We start from the raw sequence: 21224 nt of genomic DNA on the forward strand, positions 1-21224 counted from the left end.
GAATACGGGAAGATTTTCCTACCCTTAAACAAGATCAGCTAAACCTCGGTATTTTCTGCACTAGGCCAGACAAATCTGACTTATTCTGTCTTCCCTCAGAAGTAATTTTCCCCCACTTCTGATCATTCCTGGCTCTCCTGGACTCTTCTCCATTTGGCTCATGTCTTGGAGACTAAAATCCAGCATGGGTCTGACCAGAGCAACATTTCATGTGCCTTATAGGCAGCATTTCCTGTCTATATATACACCAGCCTGTTTGCCTTTTTCACAATGGATGAGAATACTGAGTAATGTTCACTAGATTATCCCCTATCATCTTTTCTTCAGACCTGCTATCCAGCAACTGGTTAGTACTAGGTGTTAAGAATCTTTCATTTGTTTTGGAGACACCATGTGAAAAAGGCTAGTAATCCTCCGGTACCATTTTAAACTCTCTTTTTCACTTGCATTCACAGTCCCTTCCAGCAAAGACCAGGTTACAGATACAGTGACTGCACTGCATTATCTGATCCAGGTTCATGAAATGCTGTCTAGAAATGGAACAAGGTCAGACCCAGGCTGGACACTCTTTGGTACAGCTTTCCACTGTGACAGCTGATTGCTAGTATGTATGTTCTTGCTTCAGTTCTCCAGCCACTTTTGCACCTGTTAGCTTCACGTAGACAGAGGTGTGACCAACACAACAATGACAATGAGAAACTAGGTCTACCTTCTTTTCTCTGAAACCTCCTCCAGCTCAGTGTGCCATGTGTGGCCAAAAGGACAAACCACGCAACAAGCCCGGCAGGTGTGGCTTCATGGTTGGTGAGCCCACTGGTGTCACAGCAGCTCAGGGAAGCACACAGGCCAATACCGCTTTTGCCTTCAGTGGCACATGGATGGAGCTTAGATAAACCACTCTCCAGTCCATTCAGACAGTGACAATATATAACCAGGGTGACCTGATCTTTTTGGACCTTACCGCCTTGCAACCAGCCACCTATGACTTGCCCACAGTCACATGGTCAATGTTATCCACATCAATGTAAATAGGATATATTTCACCAAGGAACATGTGTTTTCAAAGTAACAGAGACCAAAGACTATTTTTGTTCTTTTATGTGTCTAAGTGAGGACGGTGGTTTGCCCTACAATGTCACAGACCAATATGAAGTAGAAACTGGAGCTGTAGGTACTTGGACCACCAAAATACCAGTCTTGTTTCCTTATATCTGCTTTTCAGGACTGCTTTCATGGGCTGTGAGTTCTCAGGCAAGGAAGGATGGTGCAGCACTCTCCTGAGAGACAGGGGCCAAATGCAGAGGGGAATTCTTCCTAGCACCCTGAGATTTGTGGCAGAGTTGTAAAAGGAAACTCCTACTAGCTCTCCTGAGTTCAGCAGTGTTGTCCATCGCTTTGTTCTCAGCAGTGAAATAATCTTTAAAAGACATGTTGTCTCCTTAATTATGAATTATTATACTGTATTAAAAGCCCGGGAAAAAAAATCATCATTAATGTAAAGAGTTGTCTATATTGGAAACTATATTGATTCTGGAACAACTTCTCTGTGGGACATTGATTCCAGTGAATTGCTGAGAAATTCACAGAGGAGCAGGTATGCACTGTTCAGTGTCACATCAATCTCATCCAAACCTTTGCTCAGCATCGTATACAATGTCACACACAATGAGGACAAAAAGGCTTGTAAACCACTTAGATTCTATTATTTTTCCTCTGGAGATCAGGAAGCTGATAATGAAAAGCATGAGGAGTATGAACACGGCTCTATTTCACAGATGAGTTTCAGATATCCTATATGGATTTCAGTCTAAATTTTGTACTTTTTGAAACTTTAGCAATAACGAGTGTAAATTTAGCACAAGGAACTGATATTTCTCAGTGTCTTACTGATACAGGGACACAGTTCTCAAAGATGTTATCTTTAGATTGTTCTTTATTTCATTTTTTAAAAACTGGAGATTTTTTTTTCCCTGGCTGATTAGAAGTTACTTCCTTAAGTAGAACAATTTACTAAGTTCACCATGATGCTGGGATGAGTTTATGTACATTCTTAATTCAGCAGCTATCCTGACCACAAGGAGTGGTCTTAAAGATGCAGCTTAAAATGCCAGAAAATGAATCAATCAGCCTTCTGATGGAGCCTACTTCTCTAAAGTGCAGCAAGTGTTTGCATATGCTTATATTTATTAAGAACAAATACATGATTAACAAGTGAGCATTACTTTTTATGTCAATGTAGGTAGAAATTCAAAATAGATAAGGGACCAACTCCCAAACACTATACTATCTGCACAGAGCTGCCAGAACTTGCCAACACATCCAAGACAGCAATTTTGTACCAAAGCCAGTGTATGAGACAATCCAGTCCCCTGTGCTGCAGTTATCATCAATTTAGTGACACCTTGGATGCCAAATGCTTGCTTTGTGCTCCAAACGGGAAACAGTTGGATGACTAGGGATCCTTTAAAAACCCATGGATGTCAGCGGGAGTTTTTCCAAGGACCTGACACGGTGCAGCACAGACCTGTTCCACGAGAGGCTAATCAGTGTGTGTGTGCGGGCTTGTATGTGCACTCCAACTCCTTTCCCTCTGGGAAGCCCACTGGGAAAGACCAGTCAGTCTGATGCTGGCACTGCAGCATGCGGCACTCAGCTGGTTAAAGCTAGATGCTTGCATTTAGCACCGCTATCCCAAGTCATCTCAGCTCTGCACTCGCTCCTGCTGCTGCCATGAAGAGACTGCAGCTGTGTGACTCTGCAGCAAGCATTACAGGCTGCTCAACTCTTCCTCCTCTAGCAATAAATTACATGGCAATCTGGCTTCTAATTTCTGTCTGCAGTTTTCAACCTCTTAATAGGGGGTCCTTAGCCGTTACCTGTCCAGGTTACCTCCTTCTGCTGCAGTGCTGCTTCTGACTGCATGGCAAAAGAACATGGCCGAAGCAGAGGAGCTGACAATGACATGTCCCCAAAAGGCTGGAAATCACCTTTTATTTAGCCCTCTGCTGGTAAACTGAGGGCTTTCTTTCAAGGTATGTATCTTTTAAAATCTGAGCACACCTCTGCTGTCCCTAATCTTCCGCTGATTGTCAGCGACTGCTATTATTAGGCATTGCAGAGGGGCTGAGCCCCACCCTGCTAACTGTTGTCTGTGGATCCTGAAAATGATGCTGGCAGCTCAAATTAAAATAATCAGAGCACTCCCTAAATCAACAACCTGAGCTTGGCGCCATCTGGAAAGGGCAGCAACTCATAGATTAGAGCAGATCTGTCTCCTTCCAAAAAGAGGTCCCCAAACTGCATTGGTTGTTGGCCTTTTTTTTTGTGCACAGAGAGCATTTGTTTTTACTGGCGAAGAGGAAGAAAGCTTTACATGCCTCCAGTGCCTAACCTCGCTGCAAGTCAGCTAAGTAACAAAAAGCATCTGTGTGTCAAGAGCTACACAGGTCTGGTGTGCACTTGCCAAAAGGCCATACCCATTTCACTGCCACTGGACTTGCTGGGTGATGTTAACCCTTGCAAGCATGTGGCTTTCTCAGATCAGAATTTGCAACAGAAAAGGCTTTTCTATGCTAGGGAAATTAGGACCAGAGGCACATGTAGCATCCCTGTACTCCTGCGTCCTGCTCCTGGAAGGCATCCTCCTCCGTCCGAACAGTGCCTCAGCACATGCAGGCTCAGCGTGTGCTCCTGTGCCAGTTGAGAGAGGGCAAGGTTTAAGATCACATTTCAATGCCATCCTACCCAAATAAGGAAGCATGGGATTGGATTCATGGTTCTGTTGGTTTTGCTGGTGAAACAGGCAAACAAATCCCTTGTCTGAGCTTCGTTTTCCCCATCAATAAACAAATACACTGAAATCTTTCCAAAGCTCCTTGGGACCCACTCACAAAGCAGCTCAGAAGCTAAATATTACTGCTGTGAGTCCTCATAATTTACTACACATGCACAGTCCGGTGCTTTCCCAAACACACACTGCAGACCAACCATCTTGCTGATGACTGTACTTTGCAACAATTCAGCTTATGAAAGAACACACTTCATTCTGCATGAGAATAAAACAGTATTTGTAAACTGGGTAAGGATTTAGATACAAGGATTGATTCCTGGAAGAGCAAGAGTGCTCGACAAGAGACAGAGCATCACTGTGCACCCCCTTTGAGCCCCATGCCACCCTCATCCCAGCTACCCAGCTATCCATCACTTCTAGCACGGCCTGTAAATCCCAAAGTCTCACCTCTGACTTCATATGAACATCTACCCCACTGCTACCATGGCATGTGGCATCTGTCCTTAAAGTTACACTCCAAGCTAGAGCTGTTCGATAGTTTCCAAAAATGTAAATCTTTCACAACTATTTTACTTTACCAGAGACTTAACAACAACAAAATCACAAAAACTTTTTGCCCATTTTCAACTTCTTTTGCAAAATATAATTTGAAAGGCACAAAACGAAATCCAATATTTCAGCTCCTTTTCTGTGCTCAAGAGATGTTGGTGATGTGTTAAGGGCTAGGAATGTGCTGTGGAAACAATTCTAAATTTAAACAGTTGAGTTTGGGTAAGTCTGGAGACTGTCTAGAAATTTCTCAAGAGCAAGTTTGTTTCTGGTTTCTATTTGTTCCCAGTTTTCACTGATACCTTGACAGCAATATTTTTTCATCATATTTCCGCTTCTCTTGCTGTCATGTAAACATTCCAAAAGCAAAAAATACAGATAAAACCTGAGACGGTAATTTTAGTTTTCAGACATTACAGGCATTTTTCTTTGGCTTAGAATGGGCAAAGGCCATAACATGTCTTACACTGTGCATGAACTCCCAGTGTTTTATATGCTCCAGAAGTCAAGACAAGATACAACTGTGCTCGCACAGGTTTCTCTGTGGAAGGTCTGCCATGAAGCTGACTCATGATATTGCTGCAGTCCAGGGTAAGGCTCCAGATCTGTGTGCAGGGAAACCTCTCTTCAACCTTTACAGCAATTGCAAACATAACACTTCCTCTCTGACAGCTGATTTCCACTGAGGTTCCCAGGAACCTCAGAGGTTCATACCGTGCTCACAATATAGATCTTCTTTAGATTTAGTTTGTGATAATCCCTAGTTCACACATGCTAAACCCATTCCTGGAAATATTTGCAGCAGGGTACAGACTCTTCCTAATCCCACCACATCTTCCTCACCATAGAGTACTCTGGAAATCTGTTAAGGTCTCACTAGCCCTCAAGTTTTTTCAGCTTAGAATATAAAAGGAGGACAGCTAGAGATACAGGAAGATTTTCTATTTCAGGTACTTGGATGTTAGGACTGCTGAGGAACAAGATGGCAGAAGAATGGTTGTGATTATTCAGAGTTGTAAATACAGTTGAAAATAGGATAATGAGGGAAAAATGGAATGGAAAAATTGGATTAAAATACGTAGCAGCAATAGTGAAATGAGCTTCACAATGAATTACAAGGGGGTCTTGCTTTAGTGCTGAAACTTGTGAAAGCACTTCAAGATATGGTTACTCCTGCAGTGTGTTTGAGTACACAGGATGGCTGCACTGCGTCGGACCATCTAGCTCATGCTCCATTCTACCACAGTGCCTAAAGCAGAAGACCTCAGGAGCATGGCAAATATATGTAAAACTTCTCTGCCAGCCTTTAGTAATTTGCAACTCAAAAATTACTTCTATCTAATGAGAAAGTCCTTCATGGATTCCACTTCCATGAGCATGCCTGGGTTCTCCTCAAGCCCAGGTGCACTCTCAGCATCCACCACATCCTGGAGAGAGGGGCTCTACAGCTTAACAACTCATTTTAGGAAGAGCATACACCTATTAATTCTTGTGCCAAAAGGTGAGTACTATTTCCTTATCCTCTCTCTCCGTAAGAATTACACTCATGATCTTACAGACTTCTGCAGGTTGTTCTCACTCATGTATTTACCAAGCAGAAAAATCCCAGCCTGCTTACTCTTTCTACAGAAAGATACATCTTGCTGCCTTTTTTTTCTGTAGGCTTTAGGTCTGAAAACAACTGAATTCAGACAGATTTGATCATGTGCCTAACTATAAGGACAAAAACATTACTTCCTAAATGAAGGCATAGGAAATTAATGTACTAAGTCATCACAGCAGTAGTAAACTTGATTAAATTAATTTGCCACGTCTTTCTATGTCATCCCCAACACCAGAGATTCTAATTTTCATGAACAATGTTCTCTGGAAGGACTCACAAAAATTGTGGAGCACTGTTACAGTAAAATGACTGTGAGCGTGAGACCTACTAGTCAGGAGTTTTAATTCTGTGGCGTAATAGACAATAGGTGAATGGGGAAAAAAAAAGACATACTGGTTTTTCTGTGAATAAATTTTCCGATATTTATGGACACCACATGATGCTCACTGCAGTTGCTGAGTGTCCAACCCAGAAATGTAGAATGCCTAGGTTACCAGCAATTGTGATACTGAAACTATACCGGTACTATCTTTTCAAAAGATAATTGTACTACTACTCTCAAAGACTTGTTGAAAAATTAGTGCAATGCTGTATGTAAACATATATGCACCTGCCTCCCTTTTTGGAGGACTCTAAAACCTCACCTGGTATAGGTTTGACTGGTGTGAAACTAATCTCCTTTGCAGGACAAGGATCCCCACCTCATCCCTGTTGAATTATTTCCCACACTAGTTCTAGTCCCTTGCAAAAGACAGCACTGCTCAGACTGCAGAGCCCTCTTCTGCGGTGCTGGCCCTGTACTCCCTTATATTTGGGTACACAATCCTGCACTGGGCTCTCTTAACACCAGCTGTATATAGGTGTGAAGGACTTCTTTAAAATGGAGGACACCACTTACCAAATAATCCAACTTGCTCTGCAGGACTGCTTTTTGTCATCATATTTACTCCTCCACCAGTCCTTATGTTACCAGCACACTATCAATTTTGATTTTTCATTTACATCAAAGTACCAATGCAGAACAGCTTCAAGCCTTGAAAAGCTGCTTCCTATAAGCTCTCCCCTGCCTTTGCTCTCAATGAAAAAGGGTCTGTTCAGCAGTCTCCCCTCACTAACAGTGACTTTTTGAGACCTGTCAGTTAGCCAGTCGTTAATTCATCTAAGGCAGACCCCACTGATACAGAAGGGGGCTATTTTTAAACAGTGTCCTGCTGTACTAAGTCAAACACTTAGCTGATGACATTTAAGTAATGTTAGATCCAGCTCAACAAACTCATAATCTCACAGAAAAAGCAAGAATGGTCTTGTTCAACATGAGGTACCTTTGATGTGGCTACTTGAATGTCAATAATTACTTTTCTTTAATGCTTCACTGAGCTACTGGTTCTCAGGGCTGGGCACTGGTAAGCAGTAACCATCATTACTGTTGTTTTTACTTGCTAAGAAATCAGTACATTTTAGTGGCTTCCCACTTGCATCTGTAGGTTGGATATCTCCTTCACCAGAAAACCTCCTCCAGCTCCTGCCCTCATTATTGCTCTAGTGGACGATTTCTCCTCAGTGCTGTCCCTCAATAATTGCCTTTAATTCACCTGATATATGGGTAATACATATTCACTGCATCATATGTGCATTTGTACCCAGGTGCACTGATATATACTCAACGCCCCACTTCCCAGCTTTATGACTGCTACCTAAGCAACGATAAATATTTACATTTTGTAAATGCTTGTCTATGTTTAGTTCACTATCTGGTGGTGATCTCTGCAGTCACAGAGAAATGCACCATATAATAAATTGTGGAGCCACACAGTTTATTTATCCAAAATGTGATAAATTAACTCAGCTTACCTGTCCCCTGGCCACCGAGCCTGCTTCCTCCAGGACTATTTGCATTCCAAACTTCTGAGCAACTCACAGCAGGCATATTTTTTAAAGCCACAAAAATGCTTCCTTTTTCACCCAAAATTTTACCCACCATCCCCCTTCAGGAAAACAACAGGCACAAGCACTGAAGTGTGCTACAGTAACAAGCTCAGAGAGAAGATGGCTTCCAACCTCCCCTTTTAACCTCTTGCTTGCTTCCTGCAAGGCATCTTCCCACAGTGTTCAGAGTGAGAACTGCTTGGCTTTTTTGGTGGCAGAGCAGCAGATTGCTGCTGTGGTGATTTAGGGTGAGGCTCAAACAGATGTTAAGAGCAATGTGACACCACAGAAAGATTTACCAGTATCTGTCTGTGGCACACATGATACCCGAGTGGGGAGATGTGATGTGATCTCTGGTCAAGGGAGGATCAGAAAACCAATCACTCCTGGCCATCATAGGACCTCCCCAGTACATAGAGTTTATGTTTTCCTCCCAGGGAGAGACAACTGGGTTCCACTTCTTGGTAGTTGTCTCACATCTCCCCACTTCTCAATCTGGACTGCCACAGTGCTCTGAGTCTTTCTATAGTCAGTTTGTGAATTTTAGAAACTTAGAAACAGACTGATCTAAAAATCCCAGGTTAAGCATGTACAATTGTATTAAAAACATATACATTTAAACCTCCTCTTTTTAAGTCAAGCATTCTGTTTTTTAAAGTCTTACTTAGCTGTTTCTTGCCTTGGTAAAACATAGCATCCAAGTTCTCCTCAATCTTGCATGCATCCTTAACAGCTCTCTGAGACAAGGGCAAAGTCCATTATTCAGAGTTTACAGATGGAAAATGAATGCATAGAGAGGCTAACTGCTTGCTGCTGGCAAAACAAGTGGCTAACTCACGTTCACCAAGGTTTAGATAAATGTCCTAACAGTTAGACCTCTTTTCTCCTCTTCCCATGACACTTGCCTCTGTGCCAGACAGGCATATATTAAAACTGTGATTAGTCAGAGTAACAAAGTACAAAATCAAACTCTCCAAAAGGTGTCAGCCTTCTGGTGCAAATATTCGTATTTCCATGTTTGGATTTTGTTTTCCTTAAATACTCAGTGATGCACACTTAAAATTTACTCCGCCTGTCTTCCTGGCAAGCTCATTTGCCATGGTGATTATCGAAACAAGCACAAATGTACAGGCAACAGTGTCTAGAAGTCCCAATGGTAAATTAATTTCTTTCTATATGCCCAGCATTCAACCAGCTCAATTGAAGAGTGTTGGTGTAAGCTTCTGATCATCTGAGTGAGATACTGTAGCTTGTTAAAATAGGGGGAACACCAACCTGAACCAAAATGCCACCTTTTTCTTCTTCTAAGAAAGGCTATGCAACTTTTGAGGACTGACCTTATTATAGCCAACTGGTGGAAGAAGAGAAATGCCTAACTTGTGTCATGTCACTCATCCTGATGGAGCAAAGCTTACAGTAGAAATAAACTTCTCTGCATTCTGACAAACATTTGCAGGAGCCCAACCACAGGAAAAAAGTTACCTAACAAGCCTATATGGAAAACCTGTTGCTCTGCGGAGTGGGTAAGCAAACAAGTCAGTCCACAGACCCACATTCAAGCTTAAAATAAGCTGAATATTTTTGATGCTGAAGTAAAATTCTTTCCGTCTAATTCACTGCATACATTGCTATACTATGTTTTATTTGTGGCCAGAAATAGAAACCAAAAAGGAAATATACAGAGAAAATGAAGATCCAGATTCCCAAAGCCTTCTCTTATACCAACATAAACCTACTGTAAAAAGCTGCAATACACCAGGTGAAAATTTTACATCCGTAATGGCCTCATTGGTGTGAAATGCAAGGCACCAAGAAGCAGAGCATCTGATTTACTTTGGTGAAAGGTTTAAGCACATCATGTGGAGTGGAAATGTGTGCTGCTTGGTCTTCTGTTTTATAGCAGTCAAAAGAAGCAGCAATAATGTAAACCTTTTTTTTAATGTAGAGACAGAAGTTTTTCAGAATTATATACAGCAGCAATGCACGGAGCAGTTCTGCAGTACGGTTCTGCCATACAGGAGTCCCAAACCAGAGGCAGTGGTGAGGGTTGCCTCTGGGGGAATGTTCCTGGTGTTTCCATTTGGAGATTTGGCAATGCCTATGCTGCCAGAAAACTATGAACCAGCTTCAAAATATGCATCTACTTTCTGCTGCCTGAAAATTAAACGGTTATAATATCCCCCCCAATATCAAATGATACCATTTGCTCTTTTTCAGGAAATATTTTAGAGTGAAAAAAACCCCAATCTATTTGTTTTACATCTGGTTATTTTAAATCTCCATGGACCTATTAGTGGAATAGCGGACTTAAAGAAAACAGCTTGGAACAGCAGCAGCAGCAGCAGCAGCAGCAACAGCAGCAGCAGCAGCAGCCATTCCTCTTACTACAAAGGAAATCTGTAATCTCTGCTGGCTACAGTAAAACGTAGCATCTGTTGATCACTGGGGGAACTGGGGAAGGGAATGTAAAACCCATGTGGGCTCTGCCATCTTCTATCATTTCCCTTCAGACCTCCAGGTGTGCAGCCCCCAGCACTGACCGTGCCATCCAACTGGGACCGGCACAGCTGCATCAACATCTCAGCCATGGGGAAGAAGAAGAGCTGGGTGTCACTTGAACAAGGGCAGGCTGTGTGGGGCTGGAAGACTGGCAGTGCCCACAGAAACACAGGCCTTTTGACATGGTGCCTGTGCTGTGCTAGAAGATGAGCTGGCAATTTCTGTATGCCGGGATGATGGTGGTTTTTAAACACCCAGGCCCAATCCTCACCAGGTGTCACTGCCCACGTTCCTCTGAGGTGTGCACCCACTGAGCCCATGGGTCACTCCAAATTATGGTACTAAAAATGAAAACAAAAGTTTTAGCTAAAATGGGGCAAAATCCTGCCTATTCTTTACCCCTGGCAGGAAGCAACTCAGCAGGGAATTTGTCTGAAAGCATGTGCTCAGCTGTGGAGCTGAGGTGACAGTTTAACTAGTAGATCAAATAATTACATGATTTTGATAATGCAGTGTTTGTATTCAATTGTCTTAAAAATTAGTAATATCACAATTATTTTCTGCAGTAAAAGCCACCCTGCAGCAGATCATTTTGTTTAACTTCTTAATCAGCTGAGCTAAAGCTCCCACTGTGAGAAAATATCTTTTCAGCAGAGTACTGATTCTCTCCTGCAACCTCCCCTCCTCCCCACTTATTCCTTCTTTTCTTCTCCATCATCAATCTTTTAAACGTGCCACTGTGCATTCACATTTTTCTTTCTGCACGTGTCAGCTCAACGCTCTTCCTCAGAGCCCTCTTTCTCCGCCAAACTGCAGAGCAGACTTTAACCACTCATTTCCCGAACGGGGAACTCCACGCACAACTTCGCGAAAGCCCGGCTCTCCGGGCGCTTCCCAGCCACCATGCCGGAATCCCCTCCTTCCCTCTGCAACCCGCAGCTATGGACAAAAGAGCAAGTAAAATGAAACTGACTTACTGCTATGGCTTGGAGCCTTTCCTTGTGCAACTCGGCTTCCGCCATCCTGGAGAGAAGGACACAGGAGGAGAGAGAGGGAGACGGGTGGTGGGGGGGGAAGAAACAAAAAATGCAAACAAAACCAAATCAGAGCACACACTGCAGTCACCCGGGGGGAACTGGAGTAATTGCAAAGAAAGCTGAGCTCCTGTGTAGTAGTCAGCCACTTTTGGAGGCACTGCAGGCTGGCTCACGGTAGGATCATTTTAGTCACTGGACCAGTGCCTGCCTTGCTGCCTGTCTCCCAGCTGTATTGCTAACTGCATTTCATTGCTGCTTCTGTGTGCTGTTGCTGTCACACAAGCCATGTATGCACTCTCCAAGCAGCTGAGCGCAGGGATGGCTCGCATGGCTATAATTTTTTGCGTTGACGTCTCAGCTCATTTGCTCCTCCTATGGGGCGCTGGGTCACGACAGGAGCTCGACATCAGTAGCGTGCACAGTAATCCAAACCTGCATGACTGCAGCAGAGGAGGCAGGCAGCTGTGCCACAGCATGTCCTTAGCAAGCAGCCTGTCGGGGAGGGAAGGACGGTGGTACACGACGCGGTGAGCGGGAGCTGCGGCAGGCAGGCAGGCAGGCAGCGGCTGCAGCCCCAAGTTGCAGCAGGTTTGGCTAAGGGAAAGGATGGGGCTGGCAGGAGGAGGGAGGGCATGGACAGTGGGGGAGCAGCACAGCCCCTCGTGAATGCAGCAGGAGCATGGCATGCTGCGGAAGGCAGGGCAGCCCCCGAGAGCAGCGGTGAAGAGCATGTGTGGGGAGGAAGAGGGAAGGTGCCCACGTACCCTGCACGTGCGTTGCACATTAAAGCACTGTATTGACATCAGACACTCAAAAGTGACAAAGCTGTGTGTACAGTCTGACTGAAGACCCCAGGTGTGTTGTTAAATAGGGTAGGAGGCAGGTGGGGAAGGGAGGGGAGGCCTGAGCCAGTATCTTGAGGGTACCTTTGATTTCAAGCGTGGCTTTGGTTTTGCACGCAACCTCCTCACATTTTTTTTGTATGATCTCCCATCTGCTTCCTTTTCTCATAAACGGCAAAGAAGCCTCTCTCCGAGCCTGGTCCCATGGGGTGCTGCTGCAAGGGTGAGCACAGAGCTCCCCTGGCAGAGGGACGCCCCTAAGCCAGGACAGCCACTGCGCCGGCTGGAGGGCTGGTTGGGGGCTGAGTGTGCCATCCTGCTGCTGTCCTGCTGCAAGGAGCTGAAGTGCATTTTCCAGCATATAATTTTAGTTTAATAACCCCATGCTGACAACATAGGGAAACTCCATCATCTTGGGGGAAAGCAATCTGGAGGTCACCCTGCTTCCCCTGTGCCTGCTCTTTCATGTGCCACCCCGCCTGGCATTTTACCTTTCTGCTGGCACCCCTGTCTCCTCTCCCAGACATCCTCCGCCTCCATCCCATTTCCAGCTCCGGGATGTGCTACTTGCTGCAGGCTGCTTTTCAAGGCAGCGGTTTTCTCAAGTGTTTCCACCTCCTGGTCCCGTTTCCCTTACTGGTGCCCAGCCTCCTTGTCTCATGACAGCATGTCAAAGTGACTTCTTGCTTAGATTTGCCTCCATGAAAGAGGTCCTTTGTTGTATAGAAAACTCACAGAACATTATATAATTCCAGTAGTCTCTGTGGCCAAAAAGCAAAGTTTTATTTCTGTATACCATGTGAGGCAGTATCTGTAAGTTGGTGTTGGGGTGGGCTCGCAGCTAGGGGAAATGCAACAATTCCAGCTTAGACTAGGATACTTTTTTAGTCTTCCAGCTTTAAGTAATTTGGTGGATGGCATCTGTCCTGTAGCTTATTTGGTCCCTTTCAGATTGTAGTTTTTTCTTCAAAACCTCTCTTTCATTTTCAGTCACCACATAAAGGTCTATGTATTGCTGCTTATATTACTACAGCTGGTTTTGAAATATCCCATCACACAGGATCCAGACATCTATACTCCCACATGTGCACTGAGAACATATATGGGCAACTCCTACTAAGACTTGCAAGCTATGCAATTAAGTCCATTCAATACCCTCCTCAAGTTTTGCTGTCAAGCCTTGCCCAGGGGAGGAATTCTGCTACAGGCTATATCCAGCAAAGGCAAGGGTATGCCCAAGTGCTAACTGGAGCTAGGACAGACAACCTATACACTCCACGACCTGTAGTTCATGTTAGATGCTGCCGAAGTGGTGTGTGAAATGCACTACATTAGGCCATCCCCTCTTTCTTTCCACATAGGATCCACTCAGCAAAGCATTTAAACGTATATTTAAGTGCATTCAGCATAGTCATATATAAAAGTGCAGCTGCGTATCTCACTTCTGATATGAAACTTCACAACAGTTCACGAAGTACCGTAACTGCAGCTGAGCTGGACACTGTATTTGCCCCATGTTTATCCTCTCTCCCATTTAACTGCAATGCTTGTTGCAGGCAAGGGGTAAGCAGGGTGCAGGGTAAGTGAGTGCTGGGGCACTCCTGGCCCCAGTGAAACATGCTGCAGGGCTGTGCACCCCTCTTCAGTTTAGTTTGCCAAGGAAACAGGGATCAGCTGTGCTGTAGCAGCCCACCCTGTAGGATCTTTACAAATGTACTGGAATGATAGAGGATGTATCAGCAGCGGAGTGGTTTCTTGCTGGTGACTTGCAATGCAGTAGAAATGCTGGAAGTCATGCAGTAATAACAGCCACTAGTTTCTCTACAGTGTCTGCCTTTTATATAGCTTGAAGCCTACAATGCAGTGAGGTGGGAATCATTCACCCAGGTGGTTCACAGAGCACACCCAGGTGAAATAAACTCTATAAAGTGACTTACTAGGTCATGACAGGGTCTGCAGGGGACAGTCCCTATGGATATTTGGTTCATAAAGGCAGCTTTAAATGAAACAAAACAAAACAAAACAAAACAGCACTACCACCCTGTCCATTTTTACACATTTTTTTTGACAATGTTGGTTAAGTTTTTTGTTTCCAGAATGTTTTGCTATGTTGGTAAGGAACTCTAATAAAAAGAATAAGAAATTGTGTTAAGCCTCACAGTTTTTTATTTGTTTTGTTTTACTTTTAGGGCAGGAGGTATTTCCAAATTTTGAAGTCACTAAGAAAACGAGAGGATGGAGGGTGTAGGGAGGAGCAAGAAGATTCTAGCAGAGTAGGCAAGCAAGAATAAAGAAATATTTTAATATACTTTGTTCAGTAGCTAAAAATGAAGAAGAAAGGAAAAATGTCCCTATTATTTTTCAAATGTCAGTTAAAATGCTATTCTTTTCACCGCAGTTTTTAAAAGAGCAAAACTGCTACATCTTAATAATGTGTGAATTGCATCCTAGTTCCATGCAAAACAGGTTTTTATTTTCATTTCTTTGGAAGAGTGTAGGAAACTGTAGGCAGTGCTCAATGCTGGAGAGGATCCTGAAAGCACTCTGAGCTACGTGCAGCCTGAACTTTTAATGAGACAGCTTAGTTACATGGTGGAAGTCAGGTTCTTGTCCTTGCCATGGAGCTGAGCTGGATTAGGGAAGGTTCTAGTTTAAATGACCCGTGTTTGTCTTTTCACAAGCCATTTCCTTTTTTTGACAAACTGGGTTTTTTTTTCCCTGCTATTGCCCTGCATACAACCAGAATCCTTCTGCATGATAATGGGCATCTTGTCCCTGGGGCAAAACCTTTGGCTTCCCCTTCTCCTGGCTGTTGGTAGAACTGAATCAGTCTAAGAAACCAGACTTTGGCCTGAAGACTGTGTAAGGAAGGCACACGCATACACATGAAGGTCAGGATTAACGCCTCAGCCATTGCAAATGCATTGACATATTTTTGTGGTGACAAGTTAGTGGTTGGATCCTGGCAGCGGTTGTCAAGAAAACACAGAGCAAGGAGGGAAAACAGGCTTCACATTTGCATTTCAGATTGTTTAAGAGGAGATACTTCTGGCTCTTAAAATTACCACATGCCAGCATGTTGCATTGTGCTGCACTAACACTGTTCTGGCATCCTCAATATTGTCGAGCATTCCTCCCTAGGGCATATTTGAACCATATTATTTTCATCTAAGTTGAAATTCTGAGGTTTGATTAATCTGTTTTTTATCTTCTTTACCAGACTGTGGCCTCAGATGCTATATTAAAATAGGCCAGGAATGGAAAGTTCATCTAAACTTCTAGATTCCTGAGTCCATCGTCCATGCTCACTTTTTGAACTCCCTCAAACACGACGTCTCGCACAGCACAGCCTTTGAAAGTTTTGGCAGTGGCACCATCTGACATTTCCAGGAGAGGCTACTCCATGTGCAGTTTTAATTGGGGCTCTCAGCCTTGTCAGACAACAGCCTCTTGACATTCTCTTTCCCATACCCAGGCTGCTTGCTGGGGGTGCACAGTGGCTGCAGTACCAGGGCTTGTGCTTGGGCCACTTGGAAGCTCACCACCGTGAGCAGCACCTCAAGGACCCCCATCCCAGTGAGCCATCACCCTGGGACTGTTGTCCTCATCCCACCTGGACACGTTAACCCAGTAAGTGATGGCTGCACTGTAGGGGCTGTGTGTCCAAGCCCTTGCACACCCACTCTGGGTGGCTGGTGGTAAGGGTGCCAGGTCTGTTGCCACTCTGGACTTGCAGGAGTGAAAGTGAGAAGTAGCTGAACACCCCAATATGTGCACTCACCCCTCTACTGCAGGGTGGCAGATGCTAGCACTGGTACACCTTCTTCACCCCCTGCTGCTCCTTGCATGGGTTTTCATGGCTGCAGCCCCCAGGTGTTGTGGGCTGGTGGGAAAACCATCCTGAGTGACAAGACAAGCAAGGGCTGGGAAATACCCCCTCCGCCTCTCACAGGATTTCACACCTGGAAAATGTATATGGACAAACCATGAGCGGTATGCCTGAGGATGAACAGGAGGGCAGTGGCAGAGCGCAGCCTGTACCTCTGAGTCCAGTTCTGTAAGTGCACGAGATGATTCTTTCTTGATTGGAAAAAAAAAATATCTTTATATCAGACTTGGTTTAACTGAAGTTGTTTCCTCCCCTCTTTTTCTGTTGTTTCAGTTTTGCCACTTGCTATCAAGACACAGAGTTGAAGCACACACAGCAGGAGATGGCATTGTTTAAGAAATAAAAAGCTAGAGCACAGGGCTTTGTTTTAAACCTTCCCAAGACAGCAGGCTTATGAATAGGTAAACCATAATTTCTTAATAAGTGCAGTCTATTAGGTTTTTCCATGTTTGCTTGGTTTCATTCTGAAGCAATGGGGAGCTTGCACTGAGAAGTCCTCTGACTAGAGGGGTCTCCATACGGTCATGCCAGCAGCAGGACACCTCCTCCCAAGGGCCCACCAGATACTGTGAGTGGAAGGGGCCCTCAGGAGCCTCCTCAGAGCAGACGTCTCCTGGCCAATGATGTCTGTTGTTGTCCACAAACAGTTGCTTGTAAGTGATTCTGCTGGTATCAGGGACAAGAAGCAGTGGCTTTGCTGAGACGTCTTGCCCTGCCAGCCCCCCTGCCGTGCTTAAACAGCCTCCTGTTAGCCTGAGATTTATTCAGCTTCAGCCCTTGGCAGTAATTAATGAAGCAAGCCACAGAGTACCCTGTCAAAGCCTGCAGATCAGTAAACCAGGAGATCCTGTTTGCAGTGACTTTCCCTTAAGTACGGAAGAACAAGAAGAAATGATGTATGCATTTCACCTTACTCCCTTCTTTCCTGTCCTGGTAGCTGGGATTATTTGAAGCTTTCCAAGTGGAAGAAAGCAGTCTGTCTCCTCTTGGGATTTCAGTGCCAGCTGCTAGCACCACAGCTTGCTTACCCAGCTTATGCCTTGCTGCAGCAGCCCAGCCTGGCTCCTGGGGAGCAGAGGGTGATTGGATGACCTGCAGAGAAGTGTAAGGCAACCTTTCCCAATTTCCTTTACTCTCTCTGAAATTACACAAAAAGAAAATCCTGGTTAGTCCTTACCTTCCACTTATTCTCAGTGCCTCCCTTGACACTTTACATCCAGCTGGTGCACGGAGGGGTGACAAGAGCAAGTAATACTCCCAGCACTACAGTGCAGGGCAGAGATATATCTATGAATAGGCCAACTCTTCACTAAAGAGAGAATTTTTGTTGCATTTCTACTCTATCAGCATAATGATGCCACTGAAATAGGTCACCACCCCTTAGCTGTGTATCCGTCTGTAGCTGTTAGTGAGCTGAGATTCACATGTACACCAGGACTTTTGTTATGCACTCATTAGAAACATTTTGTGGCATTGGGTTTTATGGATCCTGACAAGTTTAATGCTGATAGGGAAGAGACTCTTGCCCCTCTCGCCCCTTAAAGCTGGCTTGGCTATTCAAATCTGTCAAGAGAAAGAGGAAAAAACCATACTTTTTTTACTTTGGATTTAAAAACTAGAGCTTGGTTCCTGTAGATTCTGGCATGTCCTTCTCCTTTCTGTTCAAACAACCCAGATTGCAGCAGGAAAGCTTCTTTTAGCAGCATTTATTTCTGTTCTTGTGCCTGCTGATCATCCTCCACATATAGTACATAGCCGAAACGATATTCCCTTAAAAATCACAAAATATTTACCGCTGAGGTTAGTACGCTGGATTTTTCTTCAGAAGTGAGATAGTAAAGAAAAGAAAGAAGTTACCTGCAGCCCAACTGGCAAAAGCTATAGAAGAGGTGAAAATACACTACTGCCCCAGAAGGTAACTGGGGCCAGAATCTGAATATTTGGGTTTTCTTGCTGCTCTGATCACTGTGTCACCTTTGCTTCCATTCTCCCATATATGACAAAAAGATAATTTAATACCTCCTTTTTAAACACCCTTTTGGCTCCAGACTCTTTAGTCCATTCTTAGTTTGGTCTTCTATCACAACAGCCTCCTCAAAGAAGGACTAGGGGATTGGCATGGGATTTGCAATGCCAAAAGAATAACAATGAGTCCACTCCAGTCTACAAGGACAGCTTTTGTTAATGACAAGCTTTCAACTAAGGTTAAATAACCAGGAAATTCATGACAGCATGCCGTCCTTCTCCATGGAGGGGCTGCCCAGAGAGGTGTCTTCAGCTTGTCTGGGTCAAGGCCATAATTTAATGATGGGTGCTTCAGATCAGTCCACATCAACTCCAGCTCATTATAGCAATGAAAGATCTGGAATTTTTTTTTTAATCTCTTTGATGAAGAGGAGTTAAATCCATCCATTCAAATAAGGGGTCTGACAGTACTTTGAAAAAGGAGCGAGTCAGATCAGAGTCAGGTCTACTTATCACAGCCCATCTTTCTGAAATTGTCCAGAGACCTGCCATGTAGCCTTTGAGCCTGCTAGCTAGTGGTACCAGCTGTAAAAAAAAGACCCCCTAATGACAGATTTTTAGGCAGTATCCCATCTTTGGTCCTCTGACCTGAAAATACTGGAAACCTTTTGCACAGAAATCATCTCCTGGCCTTTTGGCCTCTGCTTCAGATTGTGGCAGAGTCACATAGAAGAAGCAGAGACAAAAAAACCCTGGCTACTTTCTGGATCCATGATGGAAGTTTAATATGAATTTTGGATCAGTCTACACTACACCCAAATTGGTACATCCAACATTCGTTGTTAGCTAGGGAATTCATGAAGCTTTTCACAGCCTGAGGCAGCCACAAGATGCCGAGAGTTTGCCTTGAACCAGCATAACATGCGTTATGTATTATGCAAAGCCACTGTGTTGCATATGTGCAAGTGATTTCTTCCAAGGATCATTAAGGCTGTTTCTTCTCCATGGTCCCACTTCTAGTGCTCAACTCAAAGGCGTGCAAGCAGACTGTGATGTCACTTTCATGGGAAAGGTATCCCCACCAGTTCCTTGCTCAGGGCCACTGCAAGTAAGTAGTACTCCCTCTAAAGCCTTTTAAAGACTAGTGCTATGGATAGCAGCAGTAGATGCTGAAGAAAATCATAGTAGGGCTTTCTGAGGAACATGCAAGTTCCACTGACTTCCTATTCATGTCACTCTAATGGTATTACTTTATACTTTAATGTTATAAAGTACAAATTGGAGAACTGTTTTACACTATATTGCATACCGCATACAAGCCTCACTTGAGATTACCATTAAACTAGTATCTCTGGCATGTAGCTAATTAGGAAATCATCTTTACATCTCGCACTGCTATGTACAAATGCCTTGTCTGGTAAGTAGCATTCAGAGGAGACAGTATTCATTAGACGTAGCAGTCAGCAGTTTCTAGGATGAAAATTAATGCTGATTTACAAAGCAGTCTAAATGATTGACATTGTCTTCCACTAATTTTAGTGGAAAATGATTCTTAATCCTCTAGACTGCTTTGAAAATCCTTGTTAACATGTCTACATTTTAAGCTTCTGCATATATTCTAATTTTGGAACCTGGAAGAGAGTACAATACATAATTGTTTCAACACTAAGCAGTCACCCAACCTTTTAAATAAAGATCTTTGGGAAGAGGCTGAATGCTTTAACCTTGAAAACTTCTAGTTATATCTTAATTTAGTACTTAAGCAGGCTTTTAATCTTTCTCCAACTTGCTCTGGTTGATGTTTCTTGTACTGGAGAATAACAAAACATGGAGCAAGGCTGCAGGTATCCTCAACCTCATGGTAAATTCAGACCTCTTGAGAAAGGTGTGAAGGGCTGTTCACCTGTAGCTAAGACAGTTACTGCTAGGTGTGCCAGGAATGAAAAGAAAGAGGGTCCCTGTGAGGCTGGGACTGGTTTACAATAGGCAGGTAGCACAACAGAGTCTGCTGTAATTATGTGCTCTAGGCACTAGATCATCATAAATTAAAATAATACTAACCATATAGCAGGGCCCTCTGCACAAAATGGAGAAGAAGGAGACTTGTCAGGTTGTTAATTTAACAAAATTAGACTTTTTTTTTTTCTTGAATAATTCTTCTGCAGACCTAGAGCCTTGCAGATTTTTCCTAGGAGGTTTGAATCAATATAGTGAAGGTGAAGAAAATCCATCAGTTGAGGCCTGCTTCTGCCACTGCCCACTCTTCACAGCATAACAGTCTGACACTCTTTCATAAGGATGGTAGAGGAGCATTGCTTTACTTATAAAATTATAAAGAGAGAAGAGATACAGCTAATAAAAAAATACATCTCTTCTTCATGATGTTACCCAATGTGATCGTCTACTCTTTTCTCATAAAAAAGAAAAATGATCTCCCTTTTCCTATGTTTTCCCTTGATTTCTTTACATGACTGATTTATTTCGATCTTCTGATGTTATGGGCAATACAACATTTGCAGTTTGGGGAGTCACCAAAGGCATGGAGAATGCTGTACTATCTGTCTGTGTCAGTTCTGTTTAGGCAATTTAATTTTCTCCACATGTTAGGCTGTTCCTATCATGGAAAAGTATACTTTTTAAAGACTGATAAAATACTTCCAGTTGAGATTTGGCAGAAGACAAAGTGTTGGTTGATTCTAGTGCCCAAGCAATCACACAGTGTGGTTTTATAGCTGCTTCAGGATACTTCTAGCCTGCATAAACCTACGTACATATGTCTACAGCAGATGCCAATATTGTATCTGGTGTGTGTGATGGCAATGAGGTGACAGGAGCTCTGGACATGTCTGTTTTAAACAACATCTTCAATAGATCTTCTAGTTGCCAAATTACTAATTGCTAAGCCCCAATTCAGCTATACTGAATGCACATATCTCCATGTTGATGTAAGAGTCCCATTTAAGGATGATGGCACCTTTTAGAAAACTGGGATGACATGAAAGAAGGGACTTTTAAAGTTGTATTTTGAGTTCTCACATTTCAGATCTATCTAGGAATTTCAGTATTTCCCCCCTGGCCCCCCTGCCTCGATTACGTACATAGAAAGATGTGGAAGTATAACAAC

At 43.7% G+C, this 21224-nt stretch overlaps 1 protein-coding gene across 1 annotated transcript in view; it reads right to left on the bottom strand.

Moving 5' to 3' along the window:
* PALM2 (paralemmin 2) overlaps positions 1-11708 on the bottom strand; it is a 126390-nt gene extending 114682 nt beyond the window's left edge. Inside the window, exon 1 of the mRNA XM_010578153.1 lies at positions 11345-11708. Coding sequence (XP_010576455.1) covers positions 11345-11389 — 45 coding nt within the window. The 5' untranslated portion in view covers positions 11390-11708. The remainder of the gene's footprint in view (positions 1-11344) is intronic.
* Positions 11709-21224: the final 9516 nt, after the last annotated feature.

This window comes from Haliaeetus leucocephalus, unplaced genomic scaffold, assembly GCF_000737465.1.
Source record: "Haliaeetus leucocephalus isolate CR32 unplaced genomic scaffold, Haliaeetus_leucocephalus-4.0 Scaffold605, whole genome shotgun sequence".
Classification (NCBI taxonomy): Eukaryota; Metazoa; Chordata; class Aves; order Accipitriformes; family Accipitridae; genus Haliaeetus; species Haliaeetus leucocephalus.